The sequence below is a fragment of the Lichenostomus cassidix genome, chromosome 2, assembly GCF_008360975.1.
Source record: "Lichenostomus cassidix isolate B80296 chromosome 2, HeHo_3.0, whole genome shotgun sequence".
NCBI classification, from domain to species: domain Eukaryota; kingdom Metazoa; phylum Chordata; class Aves; order Passeriformes; family Meliphagidae; genus Lichenostomus; species Lichenostomus cassidix.
Window position 1 is genome coordinate 47760004 of NC_139482.1, and position 26985 is coordinate 47786988.

At 38.8% G+C, this 26985-nt stretch overlaps 1 protein-coding gene across 2 annotated transcripts in view; it reads left to right on the plus strand.

Moving 5' to 3' along the window:
* The window catches only part of TRANK1 (tetratricopeptide repeat and ankyrin repeat containing 1), a 51453-nt gene extending 40300 nt beyond the window's left edge, over positions 1–11153 (plus strand). For both annotated transcript variants that reach the window (XM_085051450.1, XM_085051451.1), the window contains exons 19-24: positions 672–775; positions 2361–2493; positions 3359–3504; positions 4511–7587; positions 9193–9294; positions 10203–11153. In XM_085051450.1, coding sequence (XP_084907576.1) covers positions 672–775; positions 2361–2493; positions 3359–3504; positions 4511–7587; positions 9193–9294; positions 10203–10315 — 3675 coding nt within the window. In that variant the 3' untranslated portion in view covers positions 10316–11153. The remainder of the gene's footprint in view (positions 1–671; positions 776–2360; positions 2494–3358; positions 3505–4510; positions 7588–9192; positions 9295–10202) is intronic.
* The last annotated feature ends 15832 nt before the right edge of the window (positions 11154–26985 follow it).

Sequence of the window (26985 nt, forward strand, 5' to 3'; positions counted from 1 at the left end):
CTGAAATGTATTAGCTGTATTATCTGCTAATCTGTTTTCTTTATAACCCTGATCTTTGCTTATCAGTGCTACCTTAAGAAGACATTATCTGGTGACTTTGGCAGTTCTAAGAGTGGCTTGCAATGTGCAATTTCCAAACAGAAGCAATTAATGGATAGAATAAAGGATAAGCAGGGTGATAATGAAGCAGACCTTGCTAGGAGCATGGTAACTCCTGGTGTTTTTGTTTAGTTTTCACAAAAAGAGCCTGGTATGATAAAAGTATTGCGTAAATGTTCCTTGCTTTTTGATTTCACTTTGCACACATTGGTTTTCCTCACTTTTATTAATATGTGGTAGGTGCCTGGTGACTTACCAGTTAATGGTTTAGGCTATCATTCAAATTGCATATGCTATTTGTTCTATCAGCCTACCAGGAATTCTACTTTCACTACTTCCATGTACAATATTGTAATTAATATTCTAATTTTGCTAGTCACATGTGGACTGACTTTAAAGCTTTTCTTTTTGTCCTAAAAATATACCACAATGTTTTACCTTTTCCTTTTTCCAGGCACCCTGCCAGTCTTTCTGCTTTCCATTACAGTGACTGTAAAATTAAGTATTGCTTTTATGTGATAAGCCATGGGATGGATGCACATCTGTGAATGCTGTGTGTGATTTCACCCCAGGTGGCTGCCAAATGTTACCAAAAGGGAGGAGCAGCTGAGAAGTCAAAACTGGCCCTGACACACGACGCTGTTCTCAAAGTGCACGCGAAGAAAAGCAGCCCAAGGTAAGTGTCAGTGCAGATGAGCCAGTGTCACTCTGCAGTGCTACACCCTGCAGGGGTGTGGATGGAGAGATTCACACCACAGCTGTGGGACCAGAGTAGAGACATTGGAGAGCAGTGTGGGAGGGCTGTCTTTATGTGTTTGTGGGTGGCAGAAGAGATTTAAGAAATTAGGAAGTCTGGCACTGCAGGATCCGGGACACTGCTCCCTTTGGGGAGTAATGGAAGAGCTGTCCAAATGAATTGTGGCCATTGCAAGGGCTTACTGGTTGTGTGAGAGAAAAGCAATAGGATTTGCATTACGTCAAGAGGCTTCATATTCTTAGACATAGATAGAAGAGCATATGCCATCAGCAGTGCTCAACATCAGTTAATCCCACTGCATATTCACTCAACAAAGGAAAGGGAATGGTGGTGTACATTGGAGAAGAAAAGTGGCTAGCAAAAAGTGAGCTTTGGGGTAAAATTAGTGTGGTGAAGTCAATTTAAACTAAACAAGCAGAACTAGATCTGAATCAAAGGACAGTTTTAAAGGAACAGATTTTGAGATGAATCATTTAGTTCATGATTTCAGCTGAGTAAAATAGCTCAAGGGTTTGACAGGGGAGAGAGATTGCAGTTTCCTGAAGAGGCTGGGAAACTCTTTGGGACTCATCTCAAATAAGGCAAGAAAAAGCTTAATGGGGAGATATCTAGACCTAAGTGAATCAGTTCCTGTTCATGCTAGGGAGACCAGAAACCAGCAATGATAGCAGAGTGGGAAAGGAATGACTAGCTCAGAGGAAGGCAGCACACAAGGGAGAAGATGGAAAGGGTCTAGAGAAATACTATTACTGGAGGTAGTTGAGGTTTTATTTTTTTAATTACATGCTTGATATTAGTGGTTAGAAGTATAAGGATGCTCACAAAATTTCATGATCATAGAGAAATTGTTGATGGGACTGATAAAACTTTTTCTCAGTTCACTGTATGCTGGGGTGCTTGTCAATCGCATAAAATTTGAGGAGAAGGAATTTGATTTATTAGGATATGTAAAGTTGATAGAACATATGTAATAATGAAGCTGTCAAAGAGGCATTTTTTTTAACAGAGGTATTAATGCTGGTAGCTTAAGTAAGATTCCTATGTGTTCTGTTATATGAAATGCTCTGTTCAGTTCTGATTCTCCAGGGCTGAGAATCATGAATTCAATCTAGATCATGGTGCAGTGTTCCAGAAATGCTGGGATTGTTTGCTTATACAAAACAAAGCCTGGGAACATATTTGATTGTGTCTCTAATGACATTGGAGCTAAACAGCAGAAAGGAGAGAACAAGTTAAGCTAGAAAAGAGAAGCAGTACAAAAACCACAGTACTAGACATTAGTTAAAAAAAACCACAAAAGTATCTTTTGACTGCTGGAGCAGTCATGTTTTGGAACAGACTTCAGGACAGAGCAGTGTGTGCCCAAAATATAAATAATTGTAAGGCCATAACTCATCAGGTAATGTGTGAAAAATAATGCCTATGTTGGTTGGATTCAGTGACAGATCACATGATCCTAAACTTAATTTGGATGTTAGTGGTAATTTTCTTTTACTTTCTACAGGGAAAAACAGCTGGAATATATGACACTGGCTAAAACTTACTTGGAATGCGGAGAACCAAAACTATCACTAAAATGTCTGATTCAATCAAAGGAGTTCCGTCTTTGTGCAGAACTGTGTAAAAAGTTGGGAAAGGTATTAAATCCTCACCTAATCACTTTTCTTTTCTTACAGCTTTTTGTGCTCGCACATTACTCAGAAAGTAGTAGTATCTTTCTGTGGCATGGTAATAGCTGAACTAAACAAGCTCTTTAAGCTGGGCTTTTCAAAAGGAAGCATTTGTCTGAGAATAGGCAGAAGAGGAATGAAGTGGAGAATGATGCAATTATGCAGGCTGGGTTTATTTCTTTAGCTTTCCTCAAGTGTCATTAGTGGTCATTTGCTGTCAAAAGTTAGTGACTGACTGACGTCATGAAACTGGAACTGTTGGCTTCATTCAGTATTCTGAATGATGATACTGAAACTTCACTCATTACAGCCATCTAAATGGAACCTTAAAACTTGGAAGGGGTATAGTAGTGTGCTAGCAATATGTAATATTTTTTAATTGTAGTGTATTTCCACTAAAAGAATGTAAAATGATTGTTCCCAAATATTTGAAGTTTAAAATACAAAGTTAGGGTTCTCATTTTGCATTCGAAATTGTTTTAGTTTAATACTATTCATTCTGAGAAATTTGTAAGTCAACAGAAGTATGTGGGGTGTTTTCTAACAACAGGCAGAGTTGTGTGGATAAAATTATTTTGAAAATACTCTATAATACCTTTCATTTTACACTCTAGTTTTTCAGACACAAATATTTAATTTTTTTTAAACAATCTCTTCAGTTTTAATGATGATTACTGTAATACATATTTTATTACATTCAGATATTTTGATTACATTTTATTAAAGTTTATGTCTTTGTGAGACACATGATAGAATTACTAGATTTATTCTATTCAATGTAGTTCTGACTCTTTAGAGCACTTCATTTTCATTCCTGACTTCTGCATTGCAGATGAAAGATGCTGCAGTTTACTATCAGAAATGCCAGTGCTACAGAGAAGCATCTGAATGTTACGAACTAATTGAGGAGTTTGATCTGGCCATTAAAATGTATTGTCAGGAAGAACTCTATGAAGAAGCAGCAAAGGCAGTTGAAAGGTGTGTCTTGCAAGAGTGTATTGAAGTATAATTCTCTTTTCCATTTCCAAATTCCACATAATGCAGCTGGTTCACTGAAAAATTTTTACAAGGGTTTTGTCTACTGACTTTGTTTTACACAAATCCTTTGTGATGTACCTTTAGTAATCATAACTGCTTTTTGAATGATTAAAGCTTCTTTAAAATATAGACATGGTTTGATCAAATAGTTCAAGCATTAAAGTCACCTAGCCAACTAAAAAGTTTTCAAATCAGCTCCCCAAAACATTAATGCAAATTTGTCAGCATAGATACAAAAAATCTGCACTCCCACGGGTATAATGAGAAAGATGATAACAAAAAGCTAATGATAATTTACTCACTCAACAGGAAAAATTTAGTTATTCTCAGCAAGCGGGAGAGAATACTTCACAAAACTGGCTTAGGGGATTATGTAATAATTTTACATCAACCTTTAATAGTTACCGAATATTCTAAAGTACATGTTATAAAACATGCAGCCAGGCATTTTGCTCAGACACTCAATAAGCTACAAAGTATATGCAGATACATAAAACAGACTTGAAAGAATTCTCTCTAAACTGATGAGTTGATGTGAATTTTACAGAATATTGTATATATTGACCCATGGAAAATTCACTGAAATTTATATTTATTTATAAATAGAAGATCAGCACTGATAAAATGTGTTAAAATTATTTGTACATTGATTGGACAGTGTGGAGAAAGCTTCACTAATGCTGTAAACCTTGCGATCTTGTTTGCACCAGAAGTTTGAATCATCTCGATTCTGACAGCCTTATGTTGTAATCAATTTCTTTCTGTAGATTGTTTAAGATTATGTGATACTCTTTCGCATGACAGGCATATCACATGAAATAGTTGGCCTTTTTGAACGAAGGGCTTCTAGGGGCAATTATTTGTTTGGTTTTTTTTTTTTTAATGCAGTACTTTTTTGTCTAGATTTGTCATCTGTGGTAGTAAATTGATGTAACTGTTATTTCAGATATGAAGATATGTTGAATGCAAAAGGGCAAATGGTTTCCAAACTCTCCTGTACAGCAAATCAGTTGTATTTGGAAGCAGCTGCAAAATACCTGAGTATGAACAGGACTGAGGAAATGATGCAAGTCCTCTCAAAACTTGATATAGAGGATCAGCTTGAGTTTCTGAAGTCTCGCGGATGCTTACACCAAACAGCAGACTTACTGAAAAGGAAGGACCGCCAGGAGGAGGCTGCAAAGTTAATGAAACAACACGGGTTTGCTCTGGAAGCAGCCAACCTCACGGCTATAAAAGAGTTTCGTGCATTGTGTTTGCTTGCTGAAGCCCGTGCCAGGCTGAGTCACGGTTCAGAATCATACCTGGGGAGCGTGGAGATCATCCTAAGAGAAGCCCTGGAACTTTGTGAACAAACTGGGCAGAAGTCTGGCATTGCTGAGGCTGTGTTTTTGCAGGGAGCTCTGAAAGGGGACTTCAAGAAGCTGAGCAATGCATACTGTCAGTTCCTATCTCTGAATCATTCTGCTGGTGCAGTTGAAGCTCTCTTTGCATTATGTCGCTGCAGCACTCCTAGTGAGGAGATCCTCTTCATGGCAACACGTGGCTTGGTGGCTCTTCTGAGTCTTGTTAGGGCTCTGAAGAAAGCAGTCACCAATGCAGAGAAAGATATGGTGAAGTTATGCTTTGCCTATTTTGGGATTGTCCCAACAGGTGACAGTTGTCAGGTGTCTCAAAATGAAGCTGAACCCATTCTCAAGTTTTTGTTAGACAAGCCAAATCTAAAAGAGAGGAAGGCAAAAGGTGATTTCTCAGTAAGCACAGAGAATGTAAAATCAGCTTTGAAGCAGCACTTGTTAAGCAGGTTGTGCTCTATCATCCATGAGCTGCTGAACAAGAAGTACCCTGATATGTGTGTGAAGTTCATTGCTGGATTGAATTGTGAAGATAAAACCTGTAGGGGTTACCACAGGCCCCTGTTGCGCTGTGAAGCAAAGACAATATTTCAGTGTAAAATGCATCTGGTGGCAATAAATGGACTGTTGTTGGAAGCCACATGCACTTTTCCTAAAGAGCTACTGAATCAGTGCAAAAGCTTTGATGACATTTTGCCTCCAGACAAATATGCATCATGTAAAGCCCTCCTAGGAATGTTTTTCCCTAATCATTTTCATTTGAGAATACTGTCTGAGAACCCAAAGGCATGCAAAGAAATACTGCAATTCAGTAGTATTATTTCCAAACCCTGTAGAGAGATGTTGAAGAAGTACATCACATTTATGTTTAATAATGAAAACACTGCAGCCAGAAGAGAGTCAACTGACTTGTGGCTAAGTGCCATGAAGGTTTTTATCTTATCTTCAGGATATCCTGAAGAATTTGAGAAACTTCTTTTTAAAGAAGAGGATGATTATAACAGAGAGTTAAAGTTTGCTTTGGCAAAGGCAAAAAGTTTGCCAAAGAATAAAGGCCAGGGAGAAAAGACCAAAGGAATAGAGGGCAGACATGGTATGTTGCTACCTGACAAAAATGCTGAAAATGCGGGAGGAACACACTTGTGCTTCATTCGACTTCTTGAAAATTCACTTGAGCAATTCTATGTTCATAACAACCCTGAAAACTGTAAAAGATTTTTTTTCCGTTTCATGAATGTTCTGATAAAGAAATGCACAAGATACCTGATTCCAAGCATAGGAAATACGGTGATGTTGTTGGAATTCCAGTATATTCTCTGTTGTGCTGTTCTGATGCGTCTCTCCAAGAACATTACTGTCTGCCTTCCGAAGAGTTACATTGCTCTCCTTCATTACTGGGAGTTTTTGTTCAGACGCAAGGACCATCACAAAGAACTTAAGGACACATTTTCTGTTATACAGGAGTATAGACCAAAGGACACATACACAGCTGTACAGTATTTCCGATCTCATCTCTGTTATCTAGCAGAAGTGTTGTGTGGTGTTGATGGAAGGTTCAATGTCCTCCTGGATGCGTTCAGGGATCCTGATTGCATAATTTCGGGGGAGGCTGAGCGGACAGTAGTGTTGTGCTTAGTGATGTTACTCAATGCTGACCAGGTGCAGAGTGCTAAATATAGATCCCTCTTACGCCACCTCTTTCCTGAAATCAAGGCAATGCTGAAATCAATGAGAAAAGACACTCCCTCTAAAATACCTGAAAGATTGCTCAGGGTGGTGGAACAAGTGAGTGATGCCAGCAATGTAAGAGAAGTTGCTGCAGGTCTGCAGGAGCTGCTGACAAAGCGAGATGAAGAGCACTTGGTTGACTGCCACTGGACATGGGACACTGCCTACACTCAGGGGCACGTACCCATCCGGGGCATCCACTATGAACGCATAAACATTGACAGATTTATAACCTCTTTGGATGAAATAGAATATGCTGATGAGCTAGAAGAGGAATTTGAAGATGTTCATTGCTTAGAGGACCAAAAGGATCCCCTGGAAGTCATTGCACTCAGCAAGCAACAGAAGCAAGAGCAGAAAGCATCTGCTCGACGCCAGCTGTATCATGTGTTCCATTTGATTTCCCTATATGTGATGTGGAAAAGGAAGGCGTGCTCCAGAGTTCATCCTGTTGCAATGAAGGAGGAGGAATTTTTATCAGAGATATTCAAAAAAGCAGATATTGACCAAACCCAGTGTGACCTCTGTGGCATCAGATTCATCCAGAGCTCTGAGAACTATTTCAGCCGGTCAGAAAGCATGGAGGCAGACACTTCTGAACCTCTGACACTGACAGAGAGCAATGGGGACGAAAAGTTGCATGCAGAAGGAAATGCAGTTTCTGTGGCCAGTGAGGCCTACATGGAGCATAGAAACACAGTAGAACACACAACTAACCATGCTGCCTACAGACATTACGCTGAGTTTTTCAGAAGAAAGATAGATCCAATAATACATGATGGGCTGGAAGTAGTGGAGGCCATTACAGAAAGGGGTTACACCCAAGACCTTTTGGTATATAAAGAAGGTTCCAACTTATGCCAGAGGAAAATCAAGGAGAATATTAAGAAAATTTCAGATGCAATAGAGGAAATCTACGAGAAAAAAGCCTGGGCTAAAGGTAGGACCTTTCCAGTTTTCTTTAAACAATTTAATGTGTCATCTTCTGGCCAAACCACTAAACCTGACAAGGCTCCATTTGAAAATCTTAATGAGGTCAAGAGAAAGGTGTTTCCAGGTGTTTCAGGTAGCTGAGGAAAAGAAGAACTGAGAGAGCTGGAAATACTGAAAAACATATCCTAAACTATTCCAAACACAACTTAATGCATCAGATAGTACAGGTAAAGTGAATAGTAGTGAGTGTTTATTGATAGTAAAGTCAATTTTAATTACATGATCAGATGTGCTGTGTTTTCTGAATTTACATAGTTTTACAACACATTTACAGTTTTACTGACAGGTCATCTTTACAACTTTTTGTATTGTTTCTACTGTTTCCTACTTACTTCTGCCAGCCATAGTAATTTGGATATGCAGGGGTAGAGTGTTTAGAGTACTTGGGAGTCTTTGACTAAGGATATCTCTGATTATTCTGCCCTTGAACTTGTAATTTTGCTAGGGCTGAACAGAAGTGGATACTTAACTATAAATCTGTGCTGTGTCAAGTACTCAAAGGCAACCCGGGTATTAAAAAGTTCAGTAAATTATGGTACTTGAGATACGTATTTTGATATCAGTTGTTTTTTTTCCTCAGATGCTTAAAGCATTATTCTGTGCTTTTTGCAAGCAAAATTGAATTACTGAATGAGTGGCCTAGAAGCAAAATTGTTTGGTGTACTTGCTTTGGGAAAGTGACAAGTTAAATCATAACATTGTTACTGGCTTCAGTTGTAGAAATCCACCAATCCTGTCAAGTTGTCATTTTGCCTGTGATGTCTGACAGTAGTGAAAAACTGTAGTATTTGATACGTTCATCAGCTCTGATCAATGAAATATGTTAAATTTGTAACTAAATGTTAGGTTGTGCTCTTCACATATAAGCATTATCTTTACTCCTAGTGGAAAGTTTTATATACGGATGAAGTCCATGAGGTTTTGCTTATTGTTTATTTTGCTTATTGTTTATTTTGCTTTCTGCTCAGTGAACCATGATAGCAATGAATAAGATAGATGAAGCCTTGATTAAGTAATAGTAGATTTTGTTATGACAATTGCTTGATGAATTTTATCTCATTCCTCCACTCAGTGAAAATATATATGTATATACAGAAATTACCTGTCTCTGAGATTACTCTTCCCTCTATAACAAGCATTTTTCAGGTTCTTAATGGTGCAGTTCAGTAAAGGCTGCAACATCTCAGGTCCATGTTTTACTTTGATTTGTATAATTCCAGAGAGATAATGAAAGCCAGGAACTTTAATACCCAAAAATAAAGTAGAAGGTTTCAGGATTCAGATGTAACTCAAAAAGGGCAGCACAGGAATGTAGAGCTTCTCGTCTGATAGTGCTAGTAATGTTGATTGGAGTGAGGAGTAATAAATACATCATCTTCATCCACAACAGTGAATTATCTCCCATATGAGGTCACTGGCAACTGTGACTTCTGGGTTTGCAGCATCGTCATCCAACTTAGCTCTGTGTCACTTCATTTTGTGCTTGACTTTTAGCTGCTGTCCATTTCTCAGCTAAGTGTTCTCACAGAATGTTAACTGTGCTCCATTTCAGCTGAAGAAGTAATAACCACACATGCCAACAAATTGGTTGTCACCATTGATGACGCTCGTAAATGGCTGAAGAACGTGGACTCTCGCAGGATAAGAGAAGAAGGTATGTTTTCAAAGTGCACAGCCTTCTGTGGCCATTACTGTTTGGCGGTGGTCTCTAAGCATCATTTCAGCCTCCCAGTCAGCAGCGTTGTGGGTATTCCCTGAACTTTGAGGCAGCAAGAACCGGGCAGTCCCACAGGGGCACTCCGAAAAACAAGTTAACCAGGCTTTCCTCAGTGGCTCTTCAAACCATAGCCTGAGCCTTGCAGGGTGGTCAGAGCGGAGCAAGCCTCCTCCCTGGCCCTCAGTGGATCCCTGATAAAGCTTGATAAAGGATAAAGGATGTGTGTATTTGCATCACAGACTTCTGAGGGCAAGTTTAAGACTTCATGTTCAGGTTTAAACATATATTTGGGTGGTGGGATTGAAACAATTGCAAAATAGGCAGCAATTAAGTGATCAGACTTACAAAATGGACTATATGTGAAGCATTAAAGTAGCTCAATTTTAGAAAAATTGGTTGGGATAAAGCCTTGTGTTGCATCTTCCTATTCCAGCAAAGATACAGTTAATAAGACTGGTGGTGTTCTTGTAGCCTCAAAAGCAACGTTATAGTCTGTCTTTGAAGTCAGTAAGCAGATGTATAGTCTGTTGAAACTGAACCTTGAAAGAGAGTTGTCTTAGAGAAGATGTCTTAGATGTCTTAGAGAAGTCAAAGGAAATAACAATAGAAATAGATTTTCAGTGAAAATTAATTATTAGTGCAGCAAGTGGCTTAGCAGTCGCTGCTTCCTTGTGGAGCTCTTAAGCACATTGTCATATTAAGCGAAATACTTCTTAAACATGATTATGCACATAAGAAGGTATATTGCTGCCATATAAAATAGCAATGACATAGCTTGTCATGCTATTAAGAGAAACAGGTGTTGGGGTTTTCCATTCTGCATTAAATTATTGTTTTTAATATAGGCATGGTGTATGACAAAGACTTGGAAAATGAAGTGGAAGATGAAATTACAGCTTTTGAAGAACTTGTCCATAAAAAACTCTCAAGGAAAAAAGGAAGACACAGGAAATTATAATTTGAAAAATTATTCGATATGGCTATTTTATCCTCTTAACCATCAAAGTTTAGAATGGATTTTTTTTTTTTAAATAGAGGGATGGGATAAGAAATGGGAAGAGTCTGAAGAAAAAGAGCAATTTAATACTGTGCGGTTTTTGTTGGGTTTTGTTTGGTGGTGGTTTTTTGTTTGTTTGTTTTTGTTTTGTTTTGTTTTTGTATTTTTGTTTGGGTTTTTTGTTTTGTTTTGTTTTTATTGCTTGTATTGTGTCAGAATAATTACCTATGTTTCTATAGTGTAATTGTTTAAACATATGACTAGACCAATTTCCTTTCAAATCTATGTGGTAGCTTAAAAGTAACAAAAGCCAAAGAAACACGCAAGTAGAAAAAAATATTAGTGTTCTGGCTTATCTCAGGGGTATTTTGCCACTCAGTCTTTTTTTTCTTCTTTGTTGTTAATTTGCATCGTCATTCTTCTGAGCTGGAATCCTCAGAAAAGAAAGATTTATAGTTTCTCTGATTTTAAGAGTCTTGTTATGTTTAGAACTTTTTGAGTCTTCAGGTGAGATACATCTCTTTTCTATTTTTATAGACAAGAAATCTCTAAACATATTCATATTTTTGACAGTGTATGTTCTTCTGATTAGATGGGTATGAAGCTTAGGGCTTGTCTTTTATTTGAATAAGTTTTGATATAAACTTCTACCTGTACCTATTGAAAAATGGATAATCTTACTTTAAAATAATGTTACACATTTTAAGTGCTTTGTAAGGTTTAATTGTAAGGTTTAATTGATACATTTTTGTAATGTATAATGTTTTTATAAAACCTGTTTTTAAATTTTTAAGAATCACTTGATCTTGTCTTATTTTTTGAATGCTTTCTGAAAGCCATACAGGACTGACTGCATGATTGAGATTTGTAAATCGGGTTCAGAGTATCACTTCGTTCTGATGGGATCTCAATGTGTCCAGCGTTCTGGTTTTGTCTGGGATAGAATTAATTTTCTTCTTTGTAGCTGGTATAGTGCTGTATATTTGCATTTAGTATGAGAATAATGTTGACAGCACATTGATGTTTTGGTTGTTGCTGAGCAGTGCTTACCCTAAGTCAAGCACTTCTTAGTTTCCCATGCTCTGCCAGTAAGCACAAGAAGCTGGGAGGGAGCATGGCTAGGACAGCTGACCTGAACTGGCCAAAGGGCCATTCCATGGCATAAAACATCTTCTCAGCACATAAACTGGGAGGAGTTGGATGGGAGGGGCTGACTGCTGCTAGGGGAGAGGCTGAGCATTGGTCAGGGTTAGCAGGGGTGAGCAATTGTGCTGTGGATCACTGTTTTTCTTGGGTTTTATTCCACCCTCTCTTTTTTATCTCCCTTTTCATTAGCATTAATATTATTGTCATTATTACTGTGTTTTACTTATTTTCAGTTATTAATCTGTTCTTATCTCAACCCACAGGTTTTACCCTTTTCTCTGATTCTCCTCCCCATCCCACAGGAAAGGTTGGAGGCTGAGTGAGCAGCTATGTGGTAATTAGTTGCTGGCTGGGGTTAAACCACAACATGTAGTCTCCTTTAGCAGCATTTTTAATTAATGCATTTGCATGTTAAACATAATCAGAATATTGTTTAGTTGTTGAAATATTTTGTCTTTAAAAGGGTTCCTCTTTGTATACATAACAAATTGCTTCAATAATTACCTTATGTCAAAAACTGAAACACTTATTATTATGCTCAGTGTTGTGAGCAAAATGGGATATTTTACATGAGTAAAAATTAAATGCTGCTGTAGAATGGAGCTGTGTGGGTAGCAGTAAAAATTTTCTATTGCATTGTAAAATTGTAAAAAAGCATTCTTTCCAGGTGTTTCTTCTTAAAGAAGTCTTATTGCTTAAGCAAGCATTTAGAAGATAGTTTAGAAACATGTTGATGAGATGTAATGCATGTCTCTTACACTGTGTAGAAGTCAAGAATTAAGAAAGCTGGACCATTAATGTAATTTATTTGGCTTTGTTTTCTGTAATGATGGGTATTTTGCAGAAACTTTCCTGATCAGTTTCTCAGCTTCACTATTTACATTTGGGCAGTAAACACTACCTAAACTTTTTAAGGACAACTACAATTTCAAAATCCTTGCTGGCCACATTTTAAAGATTAAATTATTAATCTTTTTCTTTATGGAAAAAACCCCAACATTATCACAAAATGCCAAGCAAAGGCAAAGCAAAGAAAAAGAAGTAAGAAGGAAAGTTATCAAGAATTTAATCTCAGGTACCTTTCTTTGGAGCAGGGACCTCTGATCTGTGATGTGGTTCCATGCAACCCACTGTTTTTTCTCTGACTTTGAGTCAGCACTCCAGATGGAACTTAGTTCAATAACATATGAAATACTGACTGCTAGACAAAAATAATGGCAATTCAAATTTCAGGGCTTACTGTTTCAGAGATATATTAGGTCAAGATTTCAGTAATGTTGAAGCAGAGATAGGAAATCTAGTTGAATCTCCAGATCAGTATCACTGCTTTAAGGGTTTTCCCCACTATGCTGGTCTGCATAAATAAACATGAATCTTCCTTTTCCATGGCAGTCTCTTCAGATAATAGTGATCTCAGTGCATTAATCTTACTTGTATGTTACGTTAGCAAAATGAACTTGTCCAGATACACCCTTGGGTTGTGGAGGCTTTTTTTCTGTTTTTTCCCTTATTTTTTTTTAAATCTTCTCACCTTTGGTGGGAGCTCCAGTGTTCTGGCACCAGCTAACGCCTATGACTCAAAGGGCTTAAGACCCACGACAGGTGCCTTGGTATGTGTGAGATGCATATTGCACTGAAACCTTGGAACTAAGCAGTGGATGCAGGCTGTGGAGCTAATCCACCCACTTCTGCCTGTCTAAGCCATGCTGAAAAGAATTTTGAAAAGGCTTCAAAAGCTCAAAAATGGGTGACTTAAAAATCTCTCTCCCTGGTGATACAAAAATGACACCTAAATGAAAAAGAAGTACAAACTATTTGCTGCAGTTGGAAGATGCGGTCCTAAAGAGGACAAGTCTCCCAGTTCCAGACTCCCCCCCCAAAAAAAATCACTTGCTTGAACCTCATATTAATACAAAGGACTGTGGTGTAAATTATGTGTACTTTTCACTTTTTTTCCCTTATTTCTCTTAAAAACATTTTTTCATTATACTGCCTACAGTTTTATTGCAAAGCACTTTCCTGACAGCCAGCTATTACAAACTCTGACTCAGCAAATCATTTAAACACTTGCCATTTTTTAAGCATTTGCTGTCATTCCCAAAGGGAAGCCTTTTACCTCTGTACTTACTGAAAACATAGGAGGAAAGAAATCGTCTTATCTCTCTAAATAAATTAAAAGGTTTTCCTGCCAGCAACCCCTGTGACAATATTTGCTGAAGACCAGTTAGGAAGCACCCTTCCTTACATGAAAGGGACCACAGCTGTTGCTACTGAGCTTCAGCTTTTTTTGGTTGGAGTATTTAGAAAGTTAAATACAGAACAGAAGAGCTGAAAAAAAATATAACTAGCAATAACAAAGTGGCAATTAAAATAAGATGGACACACTACTGTATCTGTATTCACTGAAATGTTTATTGCTGATCAACACAGGAAGGATGTGGACCTGCTAGAACAAGTCCAGAGGAGTGACATGAAGATGATAGGAAGGCTGGAGCATCTCCCATGTGAAAAAAAGCATGAGAGAGTTGGAGTTGTTCAGCATGGAGAAGGCTCCAAGGATACCTTTGAGTATCTTCTACTACTTAAAGGAGGCCTGCAGGAGAGCTGGGGAGGGACTTTTTGCAAGGGCATGTAGTGCAAGGACAAGAGGGAATTGCTTTTAACTGACAGAGGATAGGTTTAGATTAGACATTGGGAAGAAATTCTTCACTGTGGGGGTGGTGAGGCACTGGAACAGGTTGCCCAGAGCAGCTGTGGAATCCTCATCCGTGGCAGTGCTCAAGGCCAGGCTGGATGGGGGTTTGAGTAAACTAGTCTAGTGACAAATGTCCCTTACCATGGTGGGGGGTTGGAACTACATGATCTTTAAAGCCCCTTCCAACCCAAACTGTTCTATAATTTGGTTTTCATTTACACAGCAAGACCCAGAGATATGTTGGTATTAGATTTGTGGCATGTCTGTCTGTTACCTCGTAACTCAGAAATGTATTAGCAAAGTACCTGGCAAAACCCCTACTCTTTATCTTCTTGTGGTAGATGGCAGAAATTGTGGATATCTTCCCTAATGCTCTCTGTAAGAGCTGGTGTGTTGGGGAGTGGAAGAGATTGCATACTTTATTTTGTAATTTTCTTGACTATATTCATACATCAAGATTTCTGACTGTACACATACTTAACATCAATATGAAATACTTGAGAATCATATACCTAAACATCAAAGCTGTTGAATTGTCAGATTAATAACCATTACAGATAAGTATTTTGAGAATTCGAGCATTTATTTCAGTTTTCTGATGTGGAATTCTTTTACAGTTTTCACCTGTCATCTGAGCATGGTGTGTGCATGTGCACAGATAGTGTGTATTCATACTCTTATCTTTGCTGTGTTCATCCTGCCTTGTTGCAAGAGGATGGGTTATGGTGTCTTTAAAGCCTATTATGGTTGTTCTGTGCTGCTTGATCTATGGAAATAGTTGCAATTTCTTTAGAAAGAAATTGGTAGGAGATTCTTACCTCTCCACAGCCCATCTTCTGCTTAGGCCAGACACAAAGTTTCATGGTTTAAAGGTGTAGTTGCTAGTGATTTAAATAATGTTGATGCTCTTGACATTTATAAGTTACTTTCATTGGTCTTCTGATCAGCTGGTTTCTTAACTGTCTGTGTAAATCAGTGCTGAAACTTCAGCAAACAATTGACAGAATTAGGTTGCCTCTTCAACATTCTGCAGGCAAATAAATAATAGTCATACCAGAAAGTAGTTTTCCTTAAGTCTTGTAGAAATAAATCCTTGCAATTCTCTTTTGTGAAGGGGTGAGTAGATCTTTACTGAAGCTACATTACACAAGTTTAGTGCTATATACCTCTCTGTGTACTATTCACTGTAGAACTAGCTGGCCTTGTACTACATTTATGGTAGTTATGGACAGGGTCCCCAAAACTAGAAGTGCCTTTGAACATAGAGTAGCTTGACAGGATGCTGAAGCAGAGTAATTCAGGTGCCTAATTTCTATGAGAAAGTTTGGTACTTCACTATGGTTTACAGAGCAAAAGAGCACTGAGCTGAAAGGTGCTGGTGACCTGAAATGCTGTTTCAGATGTCAGAAGACATGCAGAAAGGAAACTGCTGAATACAGGTGAGTTACAGACCCTCGGTGTCGTTGGAGTTTTGACTGGGGAAGTCAGGGTGAAGGAGTGCCTGAAGTGTGGAGCATGGAAACCTCCAGGCATCTCCCTGTCAAAAGAATAGATCAGAGTTCTTTCACCAGGAGACAGACAGAAAAACGCTTGCTTGGAGGAATATGTGATGATGAATACTTGCGTAACAGCTAAGTGGCTGGAATGCTTCTCTAAGCTGCTGAGACAGCCAGGTTTCAAACACAGCCCTCCCGGGAGGATGCTCTGAGCCATTGGATGCCAATTTGCCTAGGAAACATTCACTGCAGCTGCTGCTGAAGGTGCCTCATTCAGGATATTTTGGGGCCAGAGAGAAGGTGGAAGTGGGATCCATTCAGGAAGGAAATACATGCATTTGAGTTGCAGGTGTCAGCACAGTAGTCCTACGTGTGAAAAAGATCCACCAGATCTTGGAAGGGAACCTGCACCTCCAGTGCTGGTGGTGCCTGGTTTCCAGGGCAGGATTGAGTACCCTTTCTTTTATAAATGACTGCTGAATTTATTGTGCAGTGAGACAGCTTCAGCAGGAGAGGTGGGATTGCCGGCAGCCCCCAAACAGGCTCATCACTGCTAAGTGGATGGGGAGTGGATGTGGAGTTAAACAGGATCTCCTGTTCCCTGGGAGAGTGCTCTGAATCAGGAGCTAGTCAGCAGGGACTATGTTATGAAGATGCCCATGGTATGCAAGAACCTTGGGGAGTGCTTCACTGAACTAAAGTAGATATCAGAGAAAGAGCTGGCTGTTTTCTGGATCCTGGTTGGACTTAGGGGTAGGTAACCTGCTAAGCTAATGTATTTGTCAAAATGTGGCAGTTCTGGGCATATAATAGAGGTACAGAATCAAACCAAGTGTGGTGCAGACCAGTATCTTGGGTTTGATACTGTCCAATTGCTAATCCCATTTTCTTCTGAAGCCCTTTCCCTCCCCCAGTCAGTCTGCTGCTGTATAGGGTCAAGTTCCAAGTGACATTACCTTTGTGGTAAGGAATGCTGCTTCTCAGGCCATCCCTGTGCTAATGAGGCTACTCCTACCCTTGTGTCCATTAAATGTAGATACTAAGAATGCTGACTTAACTCCATCAATTTTAGAATTGGGAGATTTTAGGGCAACTGGTGCTTCACAATCATGTATGATAATTTTTCACTGCAGTAAGTTAGCAGTGCTATTGATATGATTTGAACCATGATTATTGGGCAGATATAAAGCATTTAAATAATTTTGTTTTGGCAAATAATGCGGAGCCGTATTTTCCACAGTTGCTAGAGGAAACATGGTCAAGTTTCCCTAAAAGATGCACTTTGAGCAGTTAACAAGGAACTCTTGGCTGGAGACTTGCATAAAAAACAGAAAGATCAAGCTGAGATAAATAAGTGCCAAAAAACAGTTTCCAAGTTGTTCTGCTTGTCTCTGTAAATAACATGCCTGGATAACTCTCACTTTTTCTTGACCCTATCACTTTGAATGTCTCTGCTCTTCAAGCCAATGTTACTCAGACAAGATTAAACACCAGCTAATAAGAAGGAATTTCCTGATGTTACATTCAGTTTGTCACCATTCTTTACCTTTGCTGGAGGAGTCTAAAAAAAGGAATAAACTTGTAGTACAATGAACTGTACCTGTGAGCTGGGGTATTTATAGATCCATGCAGCAGTCTGGTTGCAGGGGCGAAGAAAAGGCTTTGGTTGTTGTGTAGAATATGTTTTGCATTGTAAATTAAAATTAGATTACTGTTTTTTACTGAACAGGGAATATCGATATGGAGAGGGGATTTTTGCCTATTTCCACCACCAAACTAAGGACATAAACCCTTCTTTATGCCTCACCTTGCCCACTTTGTGTTGTCTATTTCATAAATTGCTAACTCCACCTGTTTCTTGCAGGAGAATCTGAAGTTCTTGTGGCTTGTGAATTGGCAAGGTGAACATGCTGAACTTCCCTCTTTTGAGGACCTAGGTTAGATAAGCCCTTTTTTCTGGCAGGAGCTATAACTCTCTTGAGCAGCTGTCAGGATTGACTGAATCTTGTTCAAGGCTGGGGTCACCACTTGGGAGTAGTCACCATTCCCCAGCTGGAAAACATTTCCTTCTAGGTGAAATGAGTTTTTAATAGGAGCTGTAATCACCTAGTAATTTAGCCTGGGCCTCTAACTGGGAACAGCGATGCATCTGCTTTTCTGACTGAAGCCTTTTGATTGAAATTGCTAGAGCACAATCTGAAGAAGTTGTGTCCTTATGAAAGAAAGGACACAATCTTTCCAGGTTCAAAGCTGCAGTATGGACCTCAATCCTTCCAACTAAATTGGGGTGAGAAAGAAGAGAAAATGCCACATCTTGTCTTCCAAGTGTTGTCCCAAAATGTGGGACATCTCTAATCTGGTGTGCACAAGGTCATTCCACACACAGAGTTGAGGTATTTGATTTATTTACTGTTCTGCACAGAAAGGGGTGCTGGGTGGCAAGTCCACAAAGGCATCATGATGGCTATCAAAACTTTTCACTATTTATACATTTTAGCAAACAAAGGCACTAATGTTCACTTGCTTCAAGTTATGCAGTTCTCTTATTAATTAGTATTCTGTCTTCTGTTGGTTGAGTCCCTCACTTCTTACGCTGATTAGTCCACTGCTCAATTTTTGTCTTCACTCGGTGAGTTTCTTGAGTCAGAGGTCGCAAACTCGTTCTGCCAGAATTACCTTTTACCCACTCAGAGCTGATTTCAGCACAGTTGCTTGAGTTGGCTTGTTACTTTCTTCCTTATCTTGTCCAAATGTCCTTGTAGCCTATAAATTCTGCATTGTTTTTGTCCATTGTAATAGTGCATCCGTATCCCCAAGCTTTGTTAAGATCCCCTTAAGTCTGAGATCATTGAAATGTTCAAGCTTTAAGTCTTAAGGCAGATTCACCAACAAGGAATGTTGGTGAATGTTTTCTAACATGTGGACATCACAGTTATCCCCATTTTGTAACTCATTCTGCAAAGATTACTAAAAAAATTAGCTGAAAATGTGGAATAAAATTATCTGTCTACCTAGTTTGATTGATAGATAGACCATTATAGGTGCTTGGGGGAAAAATAGTTCCTTTGACCATTCAAACTGAAAAAAGTCCCAAACCATACAAATGTTTCTCTTTATGAAAGCTGCAATATCCTGAGTAAGAATGAAGTTGGGAGGGTTTTGAAGTTGAGGTTTCACCCCAGTGATAAATCAGACTACCCCTCTCTTTTTTGTCAAATTTCTCATGTGCTTTCTCTTTTCAGCAGCATCTCAAGTCCAGACCTTGAAATCTGGACTAAAATACTGTCTGAACACAGGTTTTGATATTCTGCTTAGTTACAGTGGTGGACAATTTTCAAATTCCATGACCACAAACTTCCCCCCACTCAGAGTGCCAGATTTGCCAATTTAGAATTGTTGCACAATTGTGGGCCTAAACCAATAGGATTGCATTGTGCGTTTAATGAAATTTGATGTTTTCATATATATCTTTATTTCCTGAGTCTTTTCCACTTTATTTCCTGAGTCTTCAGCCAAACCTAGTTTTCCTCTCCATCCAGGAGTCCATGACTTACTGCTTTCTTTAAAAGAAATGGAAAATCTGAAGTGAGTGCTTCCTTCCAGGAGCCAGGTATTAAAGATAAATACCAATTGTCCATAAGACTCAGTAATAAATCTCAAAATTTGGAAATAACCAGGCATATGACTGAATTGGACTGTTTGTGACAGGGAAGAGAGGAAGAAAAATAGTCTTTATTGTCGGATATCCTCTGTTTCTTTCCGTTCCTAATAGGTAGGGTGGAGGTGATCAGCCGTGAACACCATGTGGGATTTTACAGCAGCTTTTTAGTCATCACCTAATAAAATGTGCTGTAGAAGCCTCTTCTTACACAGGGGATAAGCTAAGAAGCAATGTCATATTTCAAAATGAAGCACTTGGGCAGTGGGTGTGTGTGGAGGAGAGAGTGGGATCGTGCTGTAAAAAGTGCTCACATTTTTAGCCAGACAGCAGTTCTGCAGCAAATAAAATTTCTCTCTCCAACAGATGGAGGAGAGGTGAGTGGGAGGGAAGTTTGGAAGCGCACTTTGTCATTTCTGTTAGCTCACTGCTTCGTCTGCAAGGGAGAGTGCATGAAATACCAGTTGATAAAAGGGTGGATTAAGAAGTGTAGCAGCATCAAGGAGGTAGAGGCAACTCTCCATGGAGCAACTTCCATCTGGGACTGGCAAAATGCTTTGCAAACATTAGACAGCTAAGCTTTGTGGTATCCCAGTGGACAGGTATTGATCATTCCTATTTAGAGATGGAGAAATTCAGGAATAGAGAGTGCATGACAAGATTTAGGTGCAGAAGAATATTGATTTGTAGGGCTGCACTTCATGCTACTGTCATCCTTTGCTTCCAGTACAGGACCTCACTCCCTGTGTGTTGTTCAGACGTTGACTAGCTGCTTGGATTAACATGGACAATTCTGCGTGAGCCAGCCTCCCCCTGGAATACACTGCCATTTGCTTTCCACGATCAGGCTTAATTTACCTGTCACTTTCATTTGAACTGATGACTTTAAAACTCTCCTGGAAAGCAAATGTTCTCATCTGAAAATGGCAGGGGGAGAATCACGAAGTGAGAGTATCTGCACTGTTTCCACCTGCAAAAATTTACTTATTCCTCCCTCAACATTTGTTTTAATTAGGGGGGAGGGGGGGAGTAAAAAATCATCTTTGATAATTCGTTGCAATACAAATTAATTAGCTTTCCACATTTCCTCAGAAAAGGGCTGCTGTTTTAAAACAAGGTCAAAACCACGGTTACATGAAGATATATGTATTTGGGTGAAATGTTTAAACATGAGCTCGGAGAGAGCTGTAAGTTCTGCTGCCCCTGCACTGGGAGGAACTATATTTGCACCCAGGATAAATGCTTCCAAACACATCTTGATCTTATTTATACTTATGGAAAGGTAGAGTAAACCTGGTAAAAACCAGATTACTTTCATTGCCATAAAGCGAAAACAAGCAAAACCATAGTCAGATTCTTCAGGTCTTAGTGCAGGGCAGTTAGGTCTCAATGTACAAACTGAAGAGTATTTTCTGAACTACTCTGACCTTCTGACCTGTTCATCTAGTCAGAAATCAAAAGTGGGTCATTCTCCTGCCAGCTAGACTGGATGTCAATACTATTGAAGGAAGGTTGCAGGTCAATGAACCTCTTGCTTGCTTTCTCAGGTTCTAGAAAGTGTTTATTCCTGTGGCTTGGGAGAGTGTATATCAGTGCATAGGAGGATTTCCTAAGCTGATGTTCTCAAATGTTAAGACTGATTGCTGTTTTTCAGCCTTTATGAGGTGATTCTGCCTGTGTTGCACAAGGGCCTGGCGTTCTGGCTGATTGGTTAGGTAACTAAAACATAGATTCATCCCCTGGGTTTTTACTTTTAATCTGTGATAACTCAGATCAATCAGTCCTGTTTGTTCCTGCCTCGCTAAACCTAGGTAACAAAATACATTCTGCAAATGTCTGACATTCATCATCCGGCTATATCTATAATTGCTAACTATTTATATAATTGCAAACTATTTATATCTTCAATGCTGACTCATAAAGCAAGGTATTTCACTGAGGCTAAAAGGGAAATGACCCTGCATCCTTTCCAGCTTATTTGTCATTTCATTTTTTCATCCCTCTTTGGGGATCTCTGTCCTACTTTCTGTCACACATATTAGCCTTGGCTGATTGATATGACAAGATAAAGAGCCTTGAGCAAAACCAGCCTTATAAACAATGATAGAGAATTAGTTTGCTTCGTGTATCAGAAAAATATCTTAAGCAGAATGAAAGAGCATTAACTGACCCATTTCTAGACTAAGTTATGAGTAGGTTAAAAAAGAAACTAAAATCTATGTTTGCTAGGGTTTTTTTCTGCCTTGGCATGAAAAGACAGAATAAAACCACAGTGGCTTCATAAGTGACATGTAACTGGGCCCACCATCATGAATATTTTCTACTAAAATGTGTTTGATTACGTCCTGAATATTGCCATGAAAATGTATATTGCAGATTCGAGTTATTTATGAAATCCTTGTAAATTATGCTAAGGAAAAGGTCTGTATTTGTTGTCAGTCACAGAAGTCCAGTCAGTGTAATAGGTGAAATCACCTCTTGTGATTTGGTGCGTAGGATTTGCTGAAGGAATAAATTATATGCTTTTTTCTGCATGAAAAGCTAAATTCAACACAAGGACCATTAGAACTTGACAAGTTGATTGGGTGTTGAAACTTGGGTTGAAGAGAATTTACAACCTAATGACAAACCCAGAAGAGGAGGAGTTAACCTTTGCTTCTAGATGTCTTGAAGGACATATGACTGCCAAGAAGTCCTTATTCAAATAGTTTTAACTTCAAAATATAATTCAATAAATGTGTTGTTATTATTCATAGTATTCCATGTAATTATATTTATTTGCTTAAAGTAATCAAGTTTTTGCCTGTTATATATAATTGCTATTTCCATCCAAATTAGCTTAATTCAAATCATGAATAGAAAGGAATCCCCTTAGAAACAAAAAGCATTATCTGCCTTTTTCTAATAGAATACAGTCTAACAATTAAGTTACCTAATATACATTCTTTTAGTTACCAAAGAAAAGGTACCAAATTTAGTAAAAATGCCTCACTTACTTGCAAAACAGCATTCCTTAATAATTGCTAAAAGTGAGACTCAATCTTCAGAAAAATAACTAAGTATAACCAATGTGAGATAAGAATAAAACCACATTTTGAATCAGGATGTGTTCTTTGCTGAACTAAATCATGTTAAAATTAGCTTTTTCAGTCTTACCCATATGTTACCTTTCTCTTTGAGCTCTTGTAGGATTTCTATGCATTTGATGATATCTGCATTTGTGAGTTTATTTTTTTTTTAGGTTTTCCTTTTGGTATCAGTTGAGTAATGAACAATTAATAGATGACCTCAAATGATGTGCAGATCTCAAATGTACATGGTTTTTTTTTCTGTTTAGTGAAAGCACATTAAGGCAAATGTGTTCAGTGGATGTGTTAGGCACTCAAATGCCTGGTGCTTGACTCCACAATGAAGTCCAAAATCTTCTGTTCAGAAATATATACAGTTCATGGAGAGAATAAAACTCTTCAGGAGGAGATCCAGTGCAGCCATTACATTTATTTTATGAGATCAGCTAAAATGTACAGCTGCCTCAAGCTAGGCATGTGGAAATAATGGAAAGAATGAATCTCTGCCTGAGGGGCTCTAGTGGGATCCATCTCCCTGAGTCACCTCCTAGAGGTCCATCTTGAAGACAACAGTGAAATGGTGGGAGCATTTGTACACGAAATGGTAGCACAGAGAGCCTTTTTTCACCTGGAATATTCTGACCATCCATATTTCCCACTTTGGGATCATATAACACAAAGCCAAACTGGAGGCAAGGTTCCCTCTTAAGCCTGGTCCTTTCATGTAAACAGTCATTAAGTGATTTACTTGATGGGAAAGGAAGGGGGTCCAGGGACCAAGGTCTTACTGCCTGGTGCTGGGGTGGTGAAGCCTGAATACCTTGCTGTGGTTATGAATTCTGCACTAAACAGCTTCTGGATAAATGAAGGAGCTGAGAGAGCTCAGATGTGGCTGAGGGGAAGGGGAGATGCTTAAGAATCTGATTTTCGTTTGGTGAATGTAAATCTCATTTCTGTGACTTTCAGCTCTTTCTTAAATCTAGTCCTTGGTCACTCCTTTGAGAGTTTTGAAGTAAAAGAACCAACACTCCTTTGTTTCTGAGCATATGAATACTAATTGTTTCCCTTTGGATTTATGCCATGTCATCTAATATGCAGTGAATAAACAAAGCTGTAAGTCATGTGCAATCATCCCCAACCTACTGGAGTTATTAACAGCACCCACTCATGGACTTTTTAACAGAGAGATTCAGCTTTCCTTTAAATTCTCTCTTGGAAAAGTGGCCATAAAATATCCCAGGCTCAGAGATACTCTATTCTGAAAGAATTCTTACTGAAAATTTTAAGTATTTACCACAGCATGATTTTCTCTAAATTGTCCTCCTTTGGAGTGCTCACTGAACATTCAAAACTGATAAGCTGATAATGTTGCCTCCAGATATTTTCTATGCCTTTGCAATATAGTTGCACGTATTACTGTACCTCAGAAATTTGATTGAAATCTTTATTTTTTATGTCTAAAATAAATTAATTTGCATTACTGCCTTAAAAAACCCCAAATTTAAAATATGAAGCAAGAATTTTCTTGACATGGTGCTGCACTTTCCCTTATCAGCTCACTGGGGAGGTAATTTTTTTGTTACAATCTTGATTTTCAAGCACAATTCACACTCACCACAGGGCATGAAGCACTGACTAGAGTGAAATAATGGATGTAGCTTCCTTAACTCTTCCATTGGAAAGGGCAAGGGAACAGCCTGATTGCACACTTTCCAAAACATAATATTAAAAATTGTTCTGCACAGATTCAGTTTCTCATCTCCGACTCTTGGGAGTTTGTCACACATTGGACAGTACTGATGTATGACCAATGTGTGCATTGGCACATGTATGATCTATGTATGTAATACACTCTGTATTTAAAAAATACCTGAAACTCCAGATACTCTCAACCATTTACTTGAAGTACGTGAAATTTATACATGGAATACCCATTTTCCCTTTAAAGAGGAGAGTCTCTATGTTTGTCCCTAAAATGAGCAAAGTTATCTGTAAAAGCATCTCTGCTTGGTTTAAGCAGACAGACTAGGAGTTTTTACATCTTTAGTTAAGACTGACTCTCTCTTTTATTCCCATTTGATGGAAAACTCAGGAGATAATTCTAATTGCTCAGATACAAAGATGGAATATTGATCCACATCTGCAGTTTCACACAAATGTCTCATGTATGCCACATTTCAGCACCAGCTTCTTGTAAGGGAAATGCATCCTTGGAGTATGTTTCACAGTCTTAGGGTGGTCTTCAGCACAGGCATGGGAGAACAAAGCCTGACTAACAACTCTGATCAAATTTTCGTTGTAAACTTCATTTCTTTCTCTACGAAACCGGTAAGACAGATGCTGTATTTGTATCTTGTTAAGTAAATAAAAGACATAGCTGGTGAGGTGTAGCATTTTTCATTCAGATTAGCTGGCACATACTATCCACACTGGTGATGTGAAGAAGTTGCCTGGGTAGCAGAATATTGCCCCCAGCTTCCAAGGCTGAGAGCAAGTACAGAACTGCAGGCCTTTTCTAATAAACATAGAGGGATTAGAAAGTGATTGCTTGCTTTGAACTCCTTCACTTCTGCTTCCTTACTTGAGAGAGATTTATGGATCATTTCAGGGGGGTAAACAAGTTTACAGGTGACATTTTTGAAGTTAACTTAAATTCTTGGGGGACTTTGCAGGATTTTTTTAGACAAACTACTACTTATCTAGAAGAAGTGATACAGACAATTGGTGCTCACTGCACTGTGGTGTCTTTGTTTGAAATGAGGTGCCACATGGGCTTTGGTGAAGTGATCTGCAATGGATCTAAGATGGCTTTAGAGAGACTGAATTTTCTCAGATGGAAATTGCAACCTGTTTTTCCTTTCTCACCTTTTCACCATTAAAATGTCAAATCTAATTTTCCTTGGTTTAGGCAGAGAATGTCAGGAAAAATGAAAAAGTATAAAGGTTGTACCCATCTGTAACCATAACAATAAATATCACTGTGTGTACAGTTAATACTTAAACCATGTCTCCTGCCTGAGAAGACTGAAAAAGTATTCATGTCAATGCATTATTCTTCATTATTCTGCATGTACAGGAAAAATTTCATCCCTTTCAGCAGGAGGAAAATTGATCTAGTCTCAGGTCTTTGAGTACAAAGCAGTTTAAAATCATGGCATAGCTGTTTAAGAATGAAATTTGAGTGGAGGTCTGGTAGGAAGATGGTTTTCATCTCTTGCAGAATGGCTTATTTAATGCTGTAGCAGGTAATTTCTGCAATGGTACACCTACATTAACTCTTTCAGTTTGAATCTCCCATCAAAGCAACACATTAAAAATAGCATCGGGTAGAGCAATAAAGAATGAGCTGGAACCACAGATCTGTGTCAGGGAAGGAGGGACAGAAAGCTTTAATAGAGCATCTTATGCCAAGTTTTGTTCCAACAAAATGTCCCTGAGAAAGGGGCAGCTCTGATCTGACTGAGCTGGGAGGTGGAATGATGGGTGCACCCACATCATTTGATGTGTGAGCTCATTATATGCCTGAAGGACACATGGCAGAGGAAAGGCTATACTAGGCAGAGTCCTCTTGTCTGAGTGAGCTTGGTTTGGGATGCCCCTCAGATTTTTCTCCGCTTTCTTTTATCACACCATGAGGAAAGGGACAAAACCAGAAAAAAAAATTGTCTTGCTGTCATGTGGCTCTGTGCTAAAGCACCATATCCATCAAAAATCCTAATAAAGCACTTAAATGCCTCTTCTTGCCATTTACATCTTCCTTGTTTACTTGGGTATGAGTACACTGACAGCTATATAGAAGCACTTCTAGTACTTCAGCTTTCCCTGTGTTCTCTGGGGTTTGTTAGGGCCAGTGAAAAGCCACACACTTTCTCATGATTTTTCACCTTGTCCAGTTATGTGTGTTTCTTGCACATTTGTTTTGAAGGCTAAGTCAGGAAAGCAATGAAATTAATGCTTAAAGAGCTCAAAAGCTTATAAATAATGTATTGCATCCTATTGGCATAGGAAGCAAAGAAAGTGCTCTCAAAAAAAGGTGACAAGGCTTTTAAGATGCTTTTCTGAGGAGTCAAAATTATTGCCATGTGCTTATTTTACTGTATTGTCCTAAGATTGACAGTGTGTTTGTGCTGTAGTCCCTATCGGAAAACCAGTGAGATTTAAGTGAGTTTTTCTGTGAGCAGGAGGACTAATCAATGCTGGTTTCCTATGAATTGTCCTTTGCCTCCAGCCTGTTACCTCTTCGTTTATGCTTTCCTCCAATTTGAATAATGTCAGCTCTCCACAATTCACTGTTGATGCAGCAGCTGTCGATGCTATCCCAGAAAAACAGGGCCAGGGCTAATGTGAGGCTGCCCATGGATGGTTACACATGTTCTACTGCCAGTGGGTTGTCAGCAGTTGCATATGTGAAGAGCAGCTACATGCTGGTTGTTTTGCTCTCATGAGGGAAAATGATTTGGCTTGCTGTGGGCTAGCCAGCTTTAAGTTTTCACAAAAATGTATACAAGACAGTTGTATTTCAAATGCCTGCTCTCTTGTCAATTTTGGTAGAAATTAGTCAGTGCTGT